The 19633-nt window shown below is 44.2% G+C and overlaps 2 protein-coding genes across 2 annotated transcripts in view; one reads left to right on the top strand and one right to left on the bottom strand.

The window, feature by feature from the left end:
* The window catches only part of PPAT (phosphoribosyl pyrophosphate amidotransferase), a 46426-nt gene extending 41136 nt beyond the window's left edge, over nt 1-5290 (bottom strand). Inside the window, exon 1 of the mRNA XM_081020056.1 lies at nt 5104-5290. Coding sequence (XP_080876182.1) covers nt 5104-5231 — 128 coding nt within the window. The 5' untranslated portion in view covers nt 5232-5290. The remainder of the gene's footprint in view (nt 1-5103) is intronic.
* Nucleotides 5291-6079: 789 nt separating this feature from the next.
* LOC308484860 (multifunctional protein ADE2) lies at nt 6080-18923 on the top strand. Its single transcript, XM_081020118.1, has 9 exons — nt 6080-6237; nt 8264-8461; nt 10733-10911; nt 14927-15106; nt 15206-15319; nt 16701-16784; nt 16874-17054; nt 17243-17401; nt 18313-18923. Exons 1-9 carry the CDS (start codon nt 6219-6221, stop codon nt 18477-18479), a joined length of 1281 nt encoding a protein of 426 aa, XP_080876244.1. The 5' UTR covers nt 6080-6218; the 3' UTR covers nt 18480-18923.
* Nucleotides 18924-19633: the final 710 nt, after the last annotated feature.

The following is a 19633-nucleotide window of genomic DNA, read 5'->3' as shown; positions in this document are numbered from 1 at the left end:
GACACCACCCTTAATGTCAAAAACGACCCTCTAAAAATCAGGCCACAGGAAAAAATTGTAGCCGTTTCCCCAAGGACCTGAAAAGTTATGTAGGCGAGGTCAGGGGAGGATTTTTATTCTCCAGAAATGAACTGATAAAGCACATTTTCTGAAAGCACGAGAAATCTTATCTTTTGAAATGAAGTAACTCTTTATATACTCTACAATGACAGAAAGCAAAAAGGGCCAAAACATAAAGAACAAAAAAACCCCTCTGAGAATTATTTATATTTTGCAACAGTGGTTAAAGCAAACTGTGAGGGCTCCGCTTCCCTCCTTTTTCCTTGTAACGAATCTCATGGCTCTTCCATTAAAATGTTACCATGCATGCTGCCTGCCAGATGTTCAGATTGGGAGGCAGCCTCGCAAATGTTCTGATTGGGAGTAAGTGGAATGTGTTCAGAAACTCCCATAGTCTGTGGACATCCCATTCCTGCCAAAGTATTTCTCAAAATGGAGCGTCTGTTGGAAAAAAATTAACAAACCCAAAGCTTGTTCCAAAAGGCATGTTGCAGAACAGCCTGGGTCAAGGACTCACATGACGTCTCACCCCCGCCCCAAACTTTTATTAATTAACATGGATTAAGTGACTGGATCAAGATATTCATAATATCGCTCAGTCTTCTTTCTTTGTTGGACAGCTTAGTTTTGTAACAGGTTTTATAACTCACCAACCCTATCTCATGTTTGCAAGTAACAAAAAGGTTAGATTTGATAGATCAACAGCTTGCGGTGGTTTTGCATAGCAGATGAAGTATGTATGTTTCAGGCATTGCAACGGACAGCTTTTGTATATGAACACATGAAGCATGAATCCTATAAAATATGTTATTAGTATTTAGGCTTTAGGGTACCCCCAAGAACTCCTCAAGTATGTTGAGTTGCATCCTAATGTACAGGCAACTCCCTGTTTGCATGGGAGTTGCGTTCTGGGTCACCATGTACAATGGTGGACTGTGCATAAGCCTGCCCCACCTATTTTTCTGGCCACTTCCAGGTCGACCATGATGTGCGCATACACAGTCATTGGATGCACATAAATTGGATGCACATAAATCGGTTATTGCCTGTACATGGTTGAGACCTGTGACATTTTTTGTAGAAATTGGCCTCAACACAAAACTTCAGAAGGCCTTACCCCTGTACCCATTATAAGGTATATGGTGAAGCCAAACAGTAATTGTTGTGGGAATGTGTCCTAAGGTTCCTAACAGACCAAACCTCAAGTATCATATTATTTTTAGGAAGGATTTCCTAAACAGACACTGTTGTTGGCTGAAAGGCCTATTCACTCACTTCATGAGACTGAAACCTATGCCATCTTGTATGGAAAAGTTTCTGGACACTTAAGCAAGCATTATTTTTAATGTGCCTTTCTCAAATCAGATGCCTTCAAACTCCCCCCTTCCCCATTTCACTATCTTCAGTTTAATCATATGACTCATAGCAGAACCAATGCCATTTTGTGTGAAACAGCAACATATACAACAGGTAATTTGCAGCATTTTAAGAGGTCTTTCTCCAAATTGCAATTGACTTAATTCAAAAGGGCCAAATTAGATGCAACGGGGCCATTGCCTTTCATTTCTCTGCTCAAGTGACATATGAAGCAAGCAGGTAGTGTTGGGTCTTGGACAGAAAAAGTACCATGCAAGAGCCGTCCCATCCTGTTTCATCGTAACTCAACCCACCACTCTAGGCTCTTTTCTCTGTTCTTGTCTCACTGTCAAAGTGAGAACCAACCATCAGCAGGGAGGTGAAAAACAGGAGTGGGCGGTGCCTGCCTCCCATACACTCTTTTTACAGATCAGATTGCTAGTGCCAATTCATGTGAATACATCACTGTTGCCAAAAATGAAATGTCTCGATGTCTAAAACCATGCAAACGTATTGGCCTGATTATTCATACGTAATACTAAGTCACAGTTTAGTGTTGCGAGCACAAGCCTTGGGCTCATGCACGCCCCCAGATGCCTCTTCTTGCTTGTGAAGCCTGGAATGAGCATTGGGGGCCAAGGGCAAGCCCCGCTAAAACGATAAGGCCCTTCTGCACCTCTTTGGTGCTTTGCTTCTGACTTGCATCACCATCCTGCTTTGTATTCCTGGTTTGTTCACTGATGCTAAGTCAGAATTCCCCAGGTTGAGGTAACAGGGAATTCTGGCTTAATGCAAACCATAGATGAAGTGCTAAAGTAAGGGGATGGGCTGTCTGCTTCAATACTTGTTCTTGGCTTTAAAAATCAAGGAACGATCATTTAAACCAGACCATAATGTTCAAGCCAAGAACTACGGCCAAGGTAATTTATGGTTTAGGAAACGGAAACAAGCCAGGATCATTAACCACTGTTTGAAACTATTTTGTTTTCCTGAACCATGGCTAACGCTAACCAGTTTGTGGTTGGGGAACAGAGCTTAATCGTGAGTCCCTGTTTGGATGGTGTGCATGCTAAACTTAAACCTTGGCCTAGTGCAAGAGAGCAGCAAAGAGGACTGTGGAGCAAAGTGTCTGTGAGCTCCTCTCTAGGAGTCCCCATGCTCTTATACTAAACTAAAGCTTGGCTTACTGTGTCACGCAAACCAAGCTAGTGTTGTTTCTTGTGCAAGGGGTACTAATCTATGATTTGGCGTAATGTGTGAATGCATCCAAGGATACATTACTCTGTCAAGTTGACATATACTCTACTACAGAGGTTTTTGACCGTTTTGAGTCCACGGCTCCCTTAACCAACTACATTCTTTCTGCAGCACCCCTGTTATGTCACCCCTTGCCTGCAGAGCTGGCAGCCTCTCACCCTTTTTCCAACACCCTTCCTTATGGAGTGTTCCCTCAGCCTCCTCTCCTCTCCCTGGGAGTCTTCTGGGCAGCTACTGCTGCTGCTCCTGGTCTCTGAGCTGCCCCCCCTTGCCCCAAAGAGAGGTGCCTCCCAGAGGCACTATTTGCCTGCAAAGCCTACAGTCAGGTCTGCTTCAATAAACAGCTGTACAAGCCTTGGGGAGGCAGAGATGCAAGAGGGCATTAGAGGAGGAAGGGAAGGAAAGAGGGACAGAGGCCAATGTTGCCCGTGGCGCCTATCATTCAAGCCACCCCAGGGTGCCACGGCACATTAAATGGTCCACGCACAAGTATGAAGAGATATTAAGGACTGGCAAGTCAGTAGAGAGGGGGAAAGGTCAGGCAGCCATGGAAGTGTGAGCTATATGTAGGTGTAAAGGTAAAGGTACCCCTGACCGTTCAGTCACGGATGACTCTAGGGTTGTGCGCTCATCTCGTTCAATAGGTACCCTTGGCCTATAGAGCGAGATGAGCCGGCATTTGACCGCAGACAGCTCCCGGGTCATGTGGCCAGCATAACTAAGCTGTTTCTGGTGAACCAGAGCAGTGCACGGAAATGCTGTTTACCTTCCCACTGGAGCAGTACCTATTTATCTACTTGCCCTTGACGTGCTTTCAAACTGCTAGGTGGGCAGGAGCTGGGACCAAACAACGGAAGCTCACTCCGTCGCAGGGATTCGAACTGCTGACCTTCCAATCGGCAAGCCCTAGGCTCTGTGGTTTAGACCACAGCGCCACCCACGTCCCTCATATGTAGGGGTAGGGCCTATCAATACAGGCATACAATTCACCTCCGGTTTTAGGGTAAAATTAGCGCATACACAAAATGAACTATTATATTGTTCTATTTTTACCACTGTGCTGTGTGCCATTATTATTTTCAGGGTGTTTGGTCATATTTGGCTAGATGAGACAAGCCAATGTTTAGCGAGTATTTTGATGACAAAGCAAGCCCCAAGCAGAGATGTGCAGCGCAGTCCTATGCACATTTACTCAAAAGTCGAGTCCCGCTGACTTTCCTAGGATTTGCTTCCCAGCAAATGTGCATAAGATTGCAGTGTTCCGGTGCTCAGAACCTTACGAACCATTGTCAGACATGGTCAGCGCATTGGAAGTGCATTGCCTAATTAAATGGGTCCTTCTTGATGGAAGAGTTGGAGCTACTGTTGCTACAGTTTTACGTATCTCTCTTCGCACCCCTCTAATTTCCCATGAGCAGCAATTGGGCTACAGTCACACCCTGCATTTAAAATTCTGTACCACTTTATAAACAGTCATGGCTCTCCCCTGCCCAAGAATTCTAGGACCTGTAGTTTATTAAGGAAGCTAAGAGTTGTTAAGAGACCCCCCCAATCCCCTCACAGAGCTACAATTGCCAGAGTTCCCTCAGAAGAGGAGTTGATTGTTAAAATACTCCAGGATTTGTAGCTCTGAGAATCTTGCGGACTGTGGCTAGTTAAGGGTGCTGGAGACTAGCTCTGTGAGGGGGTAAATCTGAGTTTCCAGGCGTGTTTGGAGGAGGCAATGGGCTTTAAATGCATGGTGTGTTCACAGCCACAATGATGCATTCTGCATAGTTCCTGCCCTGCATCTATATATGTAAAAACATCATGAGATGAACAAGACTGCTTGTGCTTTAGCATGCATTAACCAAGCAGGAAATTAAGCTGTTCCAAGTGCTTAGGCGAAACAATAGAGTTTGTGGCACAATATAATGGGAGTTCACACGGTTCTGAGTATGACAATAATTAGGACCTGGATGCTGTGCAAGTTTGATGCCAGCCCTGGTTTTGCATACCGCTGCAGTTTTAAACTTACCTGCAACTACCGGACTTAAATGTAGGGAACTGCAGCAAAAAGCGAGGGCCGTAGGATGCAATCCTGCATACATTTACAAAGGCAAAACCCAGGAAATCAATTCAATTCCACTCAGCACACGCGTGCATGAGGTGGGACACGGCTGTGCGCTTCTTTACTGCCTCTCGGCGCAGCCCGATCCTAGGAATGCACAACCCAAAACCCCCAATCCCACCGGTTTAAATGCACTTTCTCCCCAGCAGCTGTATACAGGACTGGCGTGCGGTTGCATGCAACAGTTGCCTTTGTAGGAAGCTTGCCCTAACGGGGTGCATCGAGCCCCCACAACTTGCGCCCAGGCCTTCCAAGCAACCCACCCTCCCCCCGCTTCCCCAGACCGCCTGCCCACCCCCCACCCCCGCCGTGTACCCTACCTGTGCTGCAGCCCCACTAGCCCCAGCGTGATCACATGGGGCACGTCCAGCTCCGTGGGCCACAGGCCAGAGGCGATGCACCCGAACACGCCGCACTCCTCCCGAATCCCCAGCTCCTCGAATTCCATGGTGCCCGAGCGAACACGTGTTGTTGTCAGCGCAGCTGCTTCTGTTATTGCCGCTGCTGCCTCCTGCCGCCGCCGCCTGGGTTTGAGGGGGGGGGGCGGAGGAGGGAGGAGGAAAAGGAGGCGGCGGCCTCAGAGGCGCGAGTTCCTCTCCGCGCCCACCCCTTGCGCCCGCCTCATTTACATGCATACATTACGAAGGGGCGAAATTCCCCGCCTCGGGGCTGCTCCGCGCGCCCGCGGGGTGGAGTTGGTTTCCCCACCCCAGAGGAGCAAAGCAAGAAAGGACGCCTTCGGGGCGAGGGGGGGGGGGGAGAGCTGCTTTGTATCTGCCTTTGGACACAAGTTAGCTCCCGCTCGCTCTTTCTCTCTCCCCACAAGTTAACTTTGTTTCCCTCTCTCTTTTTCTCTGCGCGCTGGCGCGCGCTTCTGAGAGCGAGTTTTGCCCAGTGGCTCCGAGAGTGTAAACGGCTGGCTGAAGTGCTGAGGAGACCGCGAAGGGCGGAGGGAGCTGGGCTTTGCGCGCGACGGAAGGGTTCTCTCCCCCCCCCTTATGGAAACGGGGTTAGAGGAATAAAGGGGCGGGGAGGAGACTTCGGTTTTCGCGCGGGGGAAGGGGGCGTCGGCGGGCGCTCGCCTCAGATTGGAGAAACGCTACCAAAGGGTTGTGAGCGGTGTGTGTGTGTGTTAAAAAACATCCCTCCCTCCGTGGGTGGAGGAAAGGGGGCTGGAAGGCAGGATGTGGCCCCGGCGGAGAGTTTTAGGTGGCCCAACCCCTTCCCTTTCCCAATGAGGTGGAAGCATTGGCGGGTTTCTGCAAGCGCGCCCCGCCCCTCTTGGCCGCCCCCTTCCGCCGCTGTCCCCCCCCCCTCTTACGCAGCCCCAAAAGTGCCTCCGGACTCCGAACGCGCTTCTTTTTCGGGTCGCTTCCCTCTCGCGCGTTGCTAACTTGGTTTTGTTCTCTCCTAGGCGTCCCAGGCGGTCTCTGCGATGCCTCCCATACGCTCAGGTGAGTCGCTTCGCCCGCGCTGGCGGAGGGAAAGAGCTGGCGCCTGCATCCAGCGGTTGCCCCTCGCCAGCGACCTGCCCGCGTAGTATAATAATATCCCACCTCCCCGTGTGGATTGTAGGGAAATCGTGTCTTCGGTACTCCCCGGGCTTTGTTTCAAAAGTTTCTTGCGGGAGGAAACTGGTACACAGCCTTAATGTGCGTTATACCTATAGCAGATTCCTTTTTTTCATGGAGGACATTTTCTCCTGAGATTCTTCTGCGGGCACTGTACAGATCTACTGCTTGAGAAAGAGGAGTTTCAAAAGTTTTTATGTTGCTTAGTCAGATTTCACTTCAGTTGTGCTTATCTTTTTGTCAAAGGCTCTACTGACGACTAAGGTGAATAATCCAATGCCTCCCCCCCCCCCAGTTCCTTTGTATAAGAAGCAACACTTGCAATTGTGTTGATTTCACATGCCTCGGATTGTGTTCACAGTCTGTGTGTGCTGGGCAATCAGTTGAAATTTGCTATAAACAAGGAGTGCATGCAGTTATTTTGATGCATGCGATCCTCTGCACGCTTTCTGTGCAGGAGGTGCAGGTTAAAATGCCCTTGGGTGTTTTCAGAGATATTACTGGAATTTGAGTGTCTGTCTCTTGGGACCTGCAACAAAACATTGCAGTGTGGAGCGCTCATGCCCTGAGTTCCAGCCAGCCAAGTTTTAATGAACTACATAAGGATCCACATGTGAAGAATGAAGTTTCTATTCTACAATATAATTTGGTTTAAGGCAGGCTTCCTCAGCCTTGGCCCTCCAGATGTTTTGAGACTACAATTCCCATCATCCCTGACCACTGGTCCTGCTAGCTAGGGAACATGGGAGTTGTAGGCCAAAAACATCTGGAGGGCCGAGGTTGAGGAAGTGTGGTTTAAGGGATTTATACCGCATCCTTCTGAAGGTTCCCAGTGTGGACGAAAAGTTAAAATCGGAATAAAGCTAATGTTAAAGTAGTAGTAAAAAAGCAGGTATCAGGAATAGAAACAAACAGTAAGAATAAAAGGAATGTACAGTGGTGCCTCGCAAGACGAAATTAATCCATTCCGCGAGTCTCTTCGTCTTGCGGTTTTTTCGTCTTGCGAAGCACGGCTATTAGCGGCTTAGCGGCTATTAACGGCTTAGCGGCTTTAAGAAAAAGGAAACAAACTTGCAAGACGTTTCGTCTTGCAAAGCAAGCCCATAGGGAAATTCGTCTTGCGGAACGACTCAAAAAACGGAAAACGCTTTCGTCTAGCGAGTTTTTCGTCTTGCGAGGCACCACTGTACAAATGATTTTTAAAAAGTATTAAAAACCTGGTAATATAAAAGGCCCCTGGTGCTGAAATGACATCAGAGTAGGCCCCCCAGGGAGAGCAGTTCATAATGAGGGTTTTATCAGCAAGTAGGCCCTTTCCTCTGCAGCCATCCTCTGTATGTCAGACGGCAGGAAAATCTAAAGGGCCTACTCAATATCTAACTTTATTTCCAGAAGCGAGTCTGGAAATAAACTGGGAACCAGTGTAGTTTGCAAACCACACATACAATGTGCCTGTAATACCCAGGAGCAGCTAACACCCTTGCAGCCATATTTTGAACTAATTGCAGTTTCTGGACCATCTTCAGAATTGCATCTGATGTTCCGTTGTATGGTTATAAGCAAGTTCTGTCAAGGTCTTGCTCCAGGGAAGTTTTCATAGTCTCTAATATTTGTCTCTTTTATCGTTTTGAATACTGTGTATCCGAAAATGTGAATGCAGCTAGCCTTACCGTGAAAGTTGCATGCATATTAGTTGAACTGGGATCCTTGCCATCCGATTTGCATCTGCTTTTGTGGAGGGACTGAGGTTTACCTCACAGTAAGATCCACTGAATAAAGTGCAAATTACTTCTGAAGGGAAAAACATACAATAGGGTTCCAAGATGAAGGGTTGTAAGTTGCTAAGATGCATTGCAAAGCTGCTTTCAGAACATAACAATTTAAACTGTATTTTTCCATCCCCCTCCAGAACTTAAACTTGGCAAAAAAATAAATGAGGGGAAAACAAAAGAAGTCTATGAATTGCCAAATCTCCCGGGATGTGTTCTGCTTCAATCGAAAGACCAGATAACGGCCGGAAATGCAGCTAGAAGGGATCTCATGGAAGGGAAGGCCGCAATCTCAAATACAACAACAAGCTGTGTGTTTCAGTTGCTCCAGGAGGCTGGTAGGTGGTGGGAATTACGGAGCTGCATTGGGGCAAAACCACTTACTGGCAAAACAATTTAAAGCAATAAAACCATAATCAGTCACTATGAGGTTACATCGCTTTGCAACTTATGATACACTGTCCACCTGGTAATATGGAATCTAGTATGTGTTAAGTACTATTTTGACCACATGGGATGCATTCTCAAGATTGCAACACCAACATTTCTGGGGGAAATCACCCATGTAAAAATGATAAAGCTACTCATTCCTTACACGTAGGTTACATGGAATGCCTGTAGCCTCCAGTACCACTGCTTGTTCAGGCAGCAGGCTTTAGCATGTATTTGGTCTTTGTTTGTGACCAAATGAACTTTAAGCAGTTTAAAGCATTCCGCATTCTCTGTTCAAAACGGATGCACCCCTAAATGTATTCATACTACGTTTTGAGTGTTCAAACTACTTCACATACATTAAGTCTTACAAACGCCATAGAAGGTATCCTGGTATTAGCCAAATATTTCTAATGGGGAGATAGCAGAGGCTGAGGGGGAAGTATTTTAAAACTACCTAGTAAGTTTGTGGCTTGAGGTGAGAGTTGAAGCAGGGACTCCCCAGCTACTACACTTCAGGTGAGACCAAATGCCAGTGCAGTTGAATATCCACTAGCCCAGTGAGGCTTCTCCTACCACCTGGTGTATCCCCCCCATATCTGAAGGGTTGATGGAGGCTCTGGGGCAGATTTTAGGAGTGAGAAAAGAAACTGAAGATCCCATTGCACAGGCAAATTTCTGTAGCATATGTGAGTGTTATGAGTCTCCTCATGCCTTATCTGTGTGTGTGTGTGTGTGTGTGTGTGTTATTCTGAAGAATTTGGGCCATGATTACAGTCGTGGCCAGTAGCCTTGTATTACAACCTTTGTACATTAAAGTCTGTAGGACAAAGAATAGCCCTTGCAAACTATAGGTTATTCAAAAGTTCTAATAAAACTTGCATCATTATATTAGAATGAGCTTTTTGAACTTGCTTCAGGCCAGTGTGCTGTGAGGAAATGGCGGTATTGAGCAAGCACTTTGGTTTAAAAATTAACTCGATTAGAGCCCTTTCTCCTGCTTCAAAGTGAACCCCCCTGAACCATCGAAACTTTGCTGGTTTAAACATTGCGTACCTTTTTGGAGGCAAGAATGTCTGTATCTCTTCCAGATTAGTGCTGCTGATTCCCAAGCTGAACTTAATGCTGTGCTCCCAGAATATGTGATGGTGTCCCTTTTGGGAAGAGAGTGCTGTGTAAACTACATCATTTAACCTTTCCCCCCACTCTTCCTCAAAGAATATAAAAACCTAATAAGAGTTGGGTGAACCAGGCCAGTGGTCCATCTAGTCTTGCAATCTGTTCTCACAATGGCCAACTAGATGCCTGTGGGAAACTCGCAAGGAGGACATGAGTTTCCTCCCCTCCTCCAGTTTCCACCAACTGATATCTATACTGGCTCTAAAGCTTTATTTACTTTACTATCTGCTCCTTCTTAAAGATTCATAATATTCTCCTGCTACCTGGTCCTTGACAGCAACTAACAGGTTTGAGTTCAGAGAGCCATAGTGGTTGCCAAACATCTTGTATTAACTTGCATGGAATGCTGAGGCTGAAATCCTATGCATGTGGAAGTAAAGCTCATGGACACAATAGGATGGGCTTCTAAGCTAATATGCTTGGGCTTCTTGCTCTATAAAACCTCCTTGGCTTCGAACCATCCATAACTGTACTCCAGACATAAAGGTAAAGGGACCCCTGACCATTAGGTCCAGTCGTGGCCTACTCTGGGGTTGCGGCGCTCATCTCGCTTTATTGGCCGGGTCATGTGGCTTCTGGGTCATGTGGCCAGCATGACTCAGCCACTTCTGGCAAACCAGAGCAGCGCACGGAAACGCCGTTTACCTTCCCGCTGGAGTGGTACCTATTTATCTACTTGCACTTTGACATGCTTTCGAACTGCTAGGTTGGCAGGAACTCCAGACATTACAAAGATTGAAGGGGGAAAGTAACTTTTCTTTTCCCACTCAAAGTTGTGTCTCCCCCAGCTGCTATTTGCTTCTTATATTTGTCTCCTAACATTGCTTATTTCTGTATGCTTCGCCTGCCAATTTTGTGCAGGTCGAAATTGCTGTGCCAAACTCTTGAAATGTCTTTTCTGCATTATAGGCGTACAGATTATGTTTTCCCCCACCACTCTTGGATTTAGAAGTGTGTTTCAGTCATAGGACTAATGTGTTGTTTAATTCCCTTTTCAGGAATTAAAACTGCTTTTGTGAGGAAACATAGTGACACGGCATTCATCGCTGCTCACTGTGAAATGATTCCAATTGAATGGGTTTGCAGAAGAATTGCTACAGGTTCTTTCCTGAAGAGAAACCCTGGAGTCGAGGAAGGCTACCGCTTTAACCCACCTAAGATTGAGATGTTTTATAAGGTGGGTAATGTAGATATGGCTTGCTGTAATGGTGGTCATGGGATACCAGACATCAGCTGATTCTAATAGACTTTTGGGAATGACTGAAGTCATTCAACTTCAGTAATATGTTAAAACCGTGATATGGTAAAATTGGTGGTCCGTGCAGGGCCGGATTTAGGTTTGATGAGGCCCTAAGCTACTGAAGGTAATGGGGCCCTTTATATGTCCAGCTGCCCTTTGTCAACAACAAATTGTCACTGTTTTTTGTGTTGAATATATGCTATATAGTAATTTATGGACCTAATAGGTATTTAAAGTCATTTGCACATGTTGCCATGCTACCAGTCCATGCAGAATGTGGGCACCCTATATATAGAAATGAGCAAACCAGTGATATTTTAGGGAGCAGGCTAGCAGGCAGGGCCCATTACTTACATCATAGGAGCCTACACAACTCAAAACACTGTTGCTGTATGTAAGTTTTATTTTATTTGTTTTTTATTTTATATTTTGGAAATGTACATCCAGGTTTTTTTTTTCCTTTATTTTTTTGGGGGCCCCCAAGAGAGTGGGGCCCTAACTATAGCTTGTTTAGCTTATATGTAAATCTGGCACTGCGTGGACCTCAGGGATCCGCGTAGCCCACCCAGGGGGTCCGTGGCACATACCTGTTGACTGGGACATCCTGGATTTTGGGGGGGAGGAGGGGTGCTGATGTGACTCTCATGAAATGTGGATGGTCCGGTTTTGCATGGTGGCACCATTCACGTAACAAAAACTAACACAGAGAAACCAACTTTTTCAAAAGTAGTGGGTCCATGGCTTGACTTTTGAAAAACAGGGTGGCTACAGTACTTAGCTAACTGGGAACCACTGTGGTAAAACTAAACTTCCCATTATAAGTCTCCCACAGAAACCTACTTCTTTTGAGAGGAAGAGCAAGATAATGAATAAATATGAATGATGGGTCTGTACCGCTGTCAGTCAGAATGATTATTTTGATTGATGGTCAGTGGCGTAGCGTGGGTTGTCAGCACCTGGGGCAAGGCAAGTAATTTGCGCCCCCTAACCCGGGGCAAGGCAAGTAATTTGCACCCCCTAACCCCTAACCTGCCGCCGCTGCCAGCTTCTTCTTGCTGCTGCCTGGTCTGGTCTGGTGTGGTTCTCTCCCGCGCTCAGCGCTGTGCTGGGCGGCCACTGCACTGTCCCTCCCCCAGATAGTCCCTCGCTCTCTCTCCGCACCGCACGCCTGGCACCCACCCCCTCCACAGTGGGCAACGACCCAGCGGCTCGGATCGGATTCGCACAGCCAGCACTGCAGTGAGAGAGAGTAAGTGAGCCAGGTAGGGGCAGAGAGCTGCAAGTGCGAGCGCCCCCCCCCCCAGATGTTGTGCCCGGTGCGGCCGGCCCCCCCTGCACCCCCCACGCTACACCACTGTTGATGGTGGCTTTTAATTGTTAGGTATTGACAGATTAAGGATTTGTTCAAAATAAACTTGTTGATGCATCAAGTAAAAACAATGTACTTGAGTCAATAACACTTTCCAGAAATTTCCAGTTCTTTCCCCCCAAAATGATGGTGTGCTTTTTGTTTTTGTTTTTTTTATAAATTTTTTATTGGTTTTACAACATTTTTTAAACAATACAAACAAATAAAAAGACATACAAACATGTATAATTTCATAACCTTTTTTTTCATAACCCTCACTTCTCGGACTTCCCCAAACCTCCCCTTCCTACATCCCAATTTCCAAAATTATTTCAGCAAATCCTAAATAATTTTATCAGATATATTTCTTCTTGTTCTTTTCTTTAACTTAATCTTATGTCGCTGTAATCTCCTTTTCTTTCTCAAAACCTCGACATTTTAACATTCATCAATTTTGTAATAGTTCTTAAGGTAAATTTTAAATTTCTTCCAATCTTCTTCCGCCGTCTCTTTCCCCTGATCACGGATTCTGCCAGTCATCTCGGCCAATGTCATATAGTCCATCACCTTCATCTGCCACTCTTCCAGGGTGGGTAGATCTTGTGTCTTCCAATACTTTGCGATGAGTATTCTTGCTGCTGTCGTAGCATACATAAAAAAAGTTCTATCTTTCTTTAACACCAATTGGCCGGCAATGCCCAGGAGAAAGGCCTCTGGTTTCTTAGGGAAGGTACATTTAAGTACCTTTTTCATTTCATTATATATCATCTCCCAAAAAGCCTTAATCCTTGGGCACGTCCACCAAAGGTGATAAAAAGTACCTTCAATTCCTTTACATTTCCAACACTTATTATCAGGCAAATGATAGATTTTTGCTAGCTTGACTGGGGTCATGTACCACCTATAGATCATTTTCATAATATTTTCCTTTAAAGCATTACATGCCGTAAATTTTATCCCGGTGTTCCACAACCATTCCCAGTCAGCAAACATAATGTTATGACCAATGTCCTGTGCCCACTTAATCATAGCTGATTTAACTGTTTCGTCTTGTGTATTCCATTTCAGCAGCAAATTATACATTCTTGACAAATTCCCAGTATTGGGTTCTAACAGTTCAGTTTCTAATTTTGATTTCTCCACCTGGAAGCCAATTTTCCTGTCCTGTTTGTAAACCTCCATTATTTGATAATAATGGAGCCAATCTCGTACTTTGGCTTTCAATTTCTCATAACTCTGTAGCTTCAACTTATCTCCCTCTTGTTCCAAAATTTCCCAATACTTCGGCCATTCGGCTTCCATATTGAGTTTTTTCAACGCTTTAGCCTCCATAGGTGACAACCATCTAGGGGTTTTGTTTTCCAACAGATCTTTGTATCTTATCCAAACATTATATAATGCTTTTCTAACAATATGGTTTTTGAAGGCCCTATGCTCCTTAACTTTATCATACCATAGATATGCATGCCAACCAAATGTATTGTTAAAACCTTCTAGATCCAAGATATCTGTATTCTCGAGGAGCATCCACTCTTTCAACCAGCAAAACGCTGCTGATTCATAGTACAGTTTTAAGTCCGGCAGGGCAAATCCCCCTCTTTCCTTTGCATCCGTTAATATTTTAAATTTTATTCTGGGCTTTTTGCCCTGCCAGACAAATTTCGAAATGTCCTTCTGCCACCTCTTGAAACAGTCCATCTTGTCAAGAATTTGCAATGTTTGAAACAAAAATAACATTCTAGGCAATACATTCATCTTAATAACTGCTATTCGGCCTAACATTGACAGTTTCAAATTTGACCATATTTCAAGATCTTTTTTAACTTCTGACCAACATTTCTCATAATTGTCTTTATACAAATTCAAATTCTTAGATGTCAAGTGAACCCCTAGGTATTTCACCTTCTTAACCACTGTCAAACCTGTTTCATTCTGGAACTTCTCCCTCTCCATGACTGTTAGATTTTTTTCCAAAACCTTAGTCTTTTGTTTGTTCAGTTTAAATCCGGCCACTTGACCAAATTCTTGAATTAACTCCAACACCCTTTTTGTACTAGTGTCTGGCTCCTGTAGAGTAAGTACTAAGTCATCTGCAAAGGCCCTTAACTTATAATGTTTAGCTCCGACCTGTACACCTTTAACCTGCTGGTCATCTCTAATCATATTAAGCAACACCTCCAGAACAGAGATAAAAAGTAATGGGGAAATTGGGCACCCCTGTCGTGTCCCTTTTTCTATTTTGAATTCTTCAGTTATCACGTTATTTACAATCAACTTAGCTTTTTGTTCAGAGTATATAGCACCCATACCATTCTCAAATCCATGTCCTACCCCCATCCCATGAAGATTCTTTTTCATAAAACTCCAAGAAATGTTGTCAAAGGCTTTCTCCGCGTCCACGAAAATCAAAACCGCTTTAGTGTTTATATTCACTTCTAGTAGTTCCAAAATGTCTATTATATTCCTCACGTTGTCTGATAAATGCCTTTTTGGGAGAAAGCCTGCTTGGTCCTTATGAATCTTCTCCGATGGTGTGCTTTTTGAACTGGGTGCCTGGTGGAAATGTGAAGCTGTTCTAAATAAAATGCACTGTTTGTTTACCAGGATGATGCAGCCAATGATCCACAGTGGTCTGAAGAGCAACTCATTGAAGTTAAGTTCAAGTTTGCCGGCCTTGAAATTGGGCAGACTGAAGTTGACATTATGGCCCAGTCTACTCGAGCCATTTTTGAAATACTTGAAAAAGCATGGCAGCCCCTGAACTGTACTTTAGTGGACATGAAGGTATAAGGAAGTAATCTTTTAAAAGCGTGTGTCAATTTGAAAGCAACAATAAATTAGCTAACTTCAACTTTTCCCCACCTTCCTTTGGGATATTATTAGGTTGAGTTTGGTGTGAATGTAGCTACAAAAGAGATTGTTCTTGCTGATGTCATTGATAATGATTCTTGGCGATTGTGGCCATCTGGAGACAGAAAACAGCAGAAAGACAAGCAGGTAATTCTATGCTTATGGTTTGCTTGTTTTTTGTTACTTTTACTATTAAGCCAGTATTCTGAGCGCCTATCTTTTGCTCTTCTGCTACTGCTGCAGAAACTCTGTGCTTGCAGCTTCATAGCCTGGATTGCCCTAAGTACAGTGGTACCTTGGTTCCCAAACTTAATCCGTTCCGGAAGTCTGTTCCAAAACCAAAGTGTTCCAAAACCAAGGTGCACTTTTCCATAGAAAGTAATGCAAAATGGATTAATCCGTTCCAGACTTTTAAAAACAACCCTTAAAACAGCAATTTAACATGAATTTTACTATCTAATGAGACCATCCATCCATAAAATGAAAGCAATAAACAATGTATTGCAGTCACACAATCAATCAATCAGTAGCTGAACTGGGTTCCACACAGTCACAAAAAAAAAAAGAGCCGCAAAAACTCAAAATAAATAGCAAAAACAGACAGACCTCAGCATAACACTCAAATTGGAAGCATAACACTCAAATCGGAAATGGAACACTGTTACGGAGCACGTTTGGCTTCCGAAAACAGTTCTCAAAGGAAGACTTACTTCCGGGTTTGCAGTGTTTGGGTTCCAGGTTGTTTGAGTACCAAGGCGTTTGAGAACCAAGGTACCACTGTATAGTGAAGGGACCTTCTTATGCTTTGACCTGTATGGCATATTATAAAGAGAGTGCTATGTTCTCAGCATGGGGCCAGAATGTACATAACCTCCTCCGTGGGGCAGCATGAAGCTCTATTCTCACAATGACTGAAAATCCTCTGCTTGGTGTCATAACAGCAAGCTGGCTTTTTGTGTTTTGGCACCATCTTTTAAAACTGTTATTCTTGCTCTGTCGAGAAACGTCCTTATTATCTCGGGCACCTGTTACAAGCTGAATAGGATGCTAACCCCAGCCCCAGCTTTTAAATCCACTGAGGTTTTGAATTTCAACTCTTCTTACCTTCGCACAAAGTGACCCAACCTGTGGGAGTGTGCAGGATTGGCTGCTGATTATGGGAGTATAGCTTAAAATAATCATAATGTCATGAATTCCGCACATTCAAATGTAATTTTCATAACTGGTTATAAAAAAAATCCAAATAACCCTCATGTAACTAATAAAATAATGGTATTATCATTCCCATGTGAGTAACTGATTTTTTTATAGTGAAATAAATGTGAAAATAGTTTTTTAATGTATGGAATTCATTTGATTGTTGTTGCTTTTAATTCAAATTTACCAATGATAAATAAAACACATTAGTGTGATTATGTGAAACTGGTTTGTTTATTAGCACCTCAGTTGAATTAAGATTCAACTTGGCTTGCCTTCATAGTCAGATGCTGTAACCAGTGGAATGTATTTTGTTTGCTGTTTCTTTTAGTCTTACCGCGATCTCAAAGAAGTGACTCCTGAAGCACTGCAGATGGTGAAGAGAAACTTCGAATGGGTAGCTGAAAGAGTGGAGGTATTGGCACTAGCCTGCATGAGACAGATAATTCTCTTTGCCTCTCATGCAAGTACTTAAAATTGTCCTTTGACTTTCCTTTCTGCTAGCTTTTGTTGAAACCACAGAGCCAAGGCAGAGTGGTTGTGCTAATGGGATCCACTTCAGATCTTGCACACTGCGAAAAAATAAAAAAGGCTTGTGGGAACTTTGGCATTCCTTGTGAATTACGAGTGACCTCTGCTCACAAAGGACCAGATGAGACACTTAGGATCAAAGCTGAATATGAAGGTAAAACTGATTTTGTTTAAACCTAGAGTGATAGTCATTGTTACTTAGCTTAGACCCATTGAAATCAATTGACAATAACTAACACGGGAGGTTATGTCTATTCCTGTAACAAAACAGTTTTCCTGGGAAAAGGGTGAAGGAAGGCATGCATAGTGTTTGATGCTAGGTATTTTTGTGTCAATTATTAGGTGATGGAATTCCTACAGTGTTTGTAGCAGTAGCTGGAAGAAGCAATGGTCTGGGACCTGTGATGTCTGGAAACACAGCATATCCTGTTGTAAACTGTCCTCCACTCTCGGCCGACTGGGGTGCTCAGGATATATGGTCATCTCTGAGGCTGCCCAGTGGTAAGTACCTGCCCTTGAAACAAATTGCTGTTTGCAAAGAGGCAGTACATTTTTCAAGGTCAAAGCATGCCGTTGCCTGTAATTTGATCAAAACTGCTCACTCCAGACACATTTGTCACTTAATCGGGGCTTACTTCAAAGTTAATGTGCATTTTCTAGGGTGGCTCCCTATTTTTCGAATGCTCTCTCCAGGGAGGCTCGCCTGACGCCTTCATTGCGTATCTTTAGGCACCAGGCAAAAACTACCTCCTTCTCCAAGGCCTGTGGCTAATTAAGCAATCTATGGCCTTTTAATGGGCCTAATAAAAGGTATTGCCCAACTGTAGATTTTAGAGTTTTAGCCATTGTTGTGTATATTCTGCTCAGTCTTTTCCAATCATGTTAATAAGGCATATCTGCTTAATTCTGTGTAGTTTACGACTTGTGTTGAATAGTGGAAAGGGGGGGGGGGGGGAGCAGGACAGCAAGAGAGAGTCCCAGCGCATTTCCTGAAAACCATACATAGTCTGAGCAGTTAAGCATATTTCTGGCACATTTAAAAAATATCTAGAGCTATCAGGGCTCCAAATATCCTTGACAAACAGAAAAGCGGGACTTTCAGAGTCTTCAGATCTGCATTAGACTAGATGCACGGTACAACGCAAAACTTGACTTAAGTTAAAATTATACATAATGGCTCTTCAGAGCAGTTTTAGAATTGGACCAGGACAAGTTTGAGTAGTGTCGTACTGCCCTCTAGTGGTTTGAAATCTCTCCCCCCCCCCCCAACCCACTTTTCTGAGGTTTGGTTATAACTGAAAAATTCAGGGTTTAGCTTAAGTATGGTAACTGCATTTGCCTGCAGTCATATACAGATGGACAGCTGTAAAATCAAAACAAAGGCTATCACTTTCCTTTTTATTTTTAAACAGGTCTTGGCTGTTCCACAATTCTTTCACCCGAAGGTGCTGCCCAGTTTGCTGCTCAGATATTTGGGTTGAATAACCACTTTGTGTGGGCCAAGTTGCGCTCAAGTATGTTGAATACATGGATCTCGCTCAAGCAGGCTGACAAAAAGATGAGAGAATGCAATTTATAAACCGCTTCTTCGTTCTGTGTTCTGCCAGCTATCAGAATATGGCATACCGTTCTTAACTCAAGAACACACTCACCAGTTCTATCATAACCAGATGAGCCTGCAGGTTCCAAGCACATACGGTTAATCTTTGGCTTTCTGAAAGCTGTAGAACTTCACAAACGCTACCAGTATTATGGAGTAGTTTTTACTGATCCATCTCAATAGCTTATTAAACAGAGCTAGTTACCTGTATTGATTTGTAATCCTGAACAGAATGTTAATTCTCAAAGTTTCTATTGAACAGCTAGCAATAACAGCAACTGTCTTAACCAAGATTCTAATTAAGAACCTGTTCAACAATGTGGCAGAGGAAAGAAAGGCTAGCCATTATTTCAAGATAGTATTGTGAAATCTGTATTCGGAGGGAAAGTGTTTACCAAATAGGAATAAAAGAAGCTTTCACTAGTGTGGTATTTTTTTATTATCTTACAGTACAGTCATACCTCGGGTTAAAGACGCTTCAGGTGAAATCTTTTCAGGTTGCGTTCCGCGGCAACCGTGAAGTAACGGAATGGGTTACTTCCGGGTTTTGCCGCTTGCACATGCGCTCAAAATGACGTCATGCGCAGAAGCGGCAAATCGCAACCCGTGCATTCGTGGGTTTCGTTCTGCTCAGGTTACAAAAGGGGCTCCGGAACAGATCCCGTTCGCATCCAGGTACCACTGTAGTGTAAATCAAGTAGGAAAACAGTTGTCAGCTGTTCAGTATCACACCTCTCTCAAATCTCTCTTGAATCTGCCTGTTGCTAGAAGGTTATGAATACACTGTCCACCTAGCAATGACTTCCTTGGAAAAGAGTGCTTAGAAGAACAAGGATAGCCAATTTTGAACCCTGCAGATGTTTTCAATAAGAGCTCCCATAAGCTTCTGCCACCCTGACTACTTATCAGGGATGGTAGCTGCAGTTCACAACATCTGGAATGCACCAGTTTGGCTATGCTTAGCTTAGAAAATATACGCTTATGTATATTGGGCTTCTGAGGGAAAGAGATGGGCCTTTGGTCAAACAAGATGTTCAGATGTGCCTTTGCTGTCCCTACTGACTGTAGGGACCAAGACTTGGCAAATAAGCTAACAAAACCCAGAAGCCAACTGAAAGTCTGAAGGGTGAGGA

Source organism: Podarcis pityusensis, assembly GCF_964106645.2.
Source record: "Podarcis pityusensis genome assembly, chromosome: 9".
Taxonomy (NCBI): domain Eukaryota; kingdom Metazoa; phylum Chordata; class Lepidosauria; order Squamata; family Lacertidae; genus Podarcis; species Podarcis pityusensis.
This window is presented reverse-complemented; position numbering and strand designations above follow the sequence as displayed.

Excerpts from the sequence above, each read along its gene's own strand:
- LOC308484860 (XM_081020118.1), top strand. Across the intron at positions 8,462-10,732 it reads TCAGTTGCTCCAGGAGGCTG|GAATTAAAACTGCTTTTGTG; the intron begins GTAGGTGGTGGG and ends TTCCCTTTTCAG. Across the intron at positions 15,320-16,700 it reads AACAGCAGAAAGACAAGCAG|TCTTACCGCGATCTCAAAGA; the intron begins GTAATTCTATGC and ends TGTTTCTTTTAG.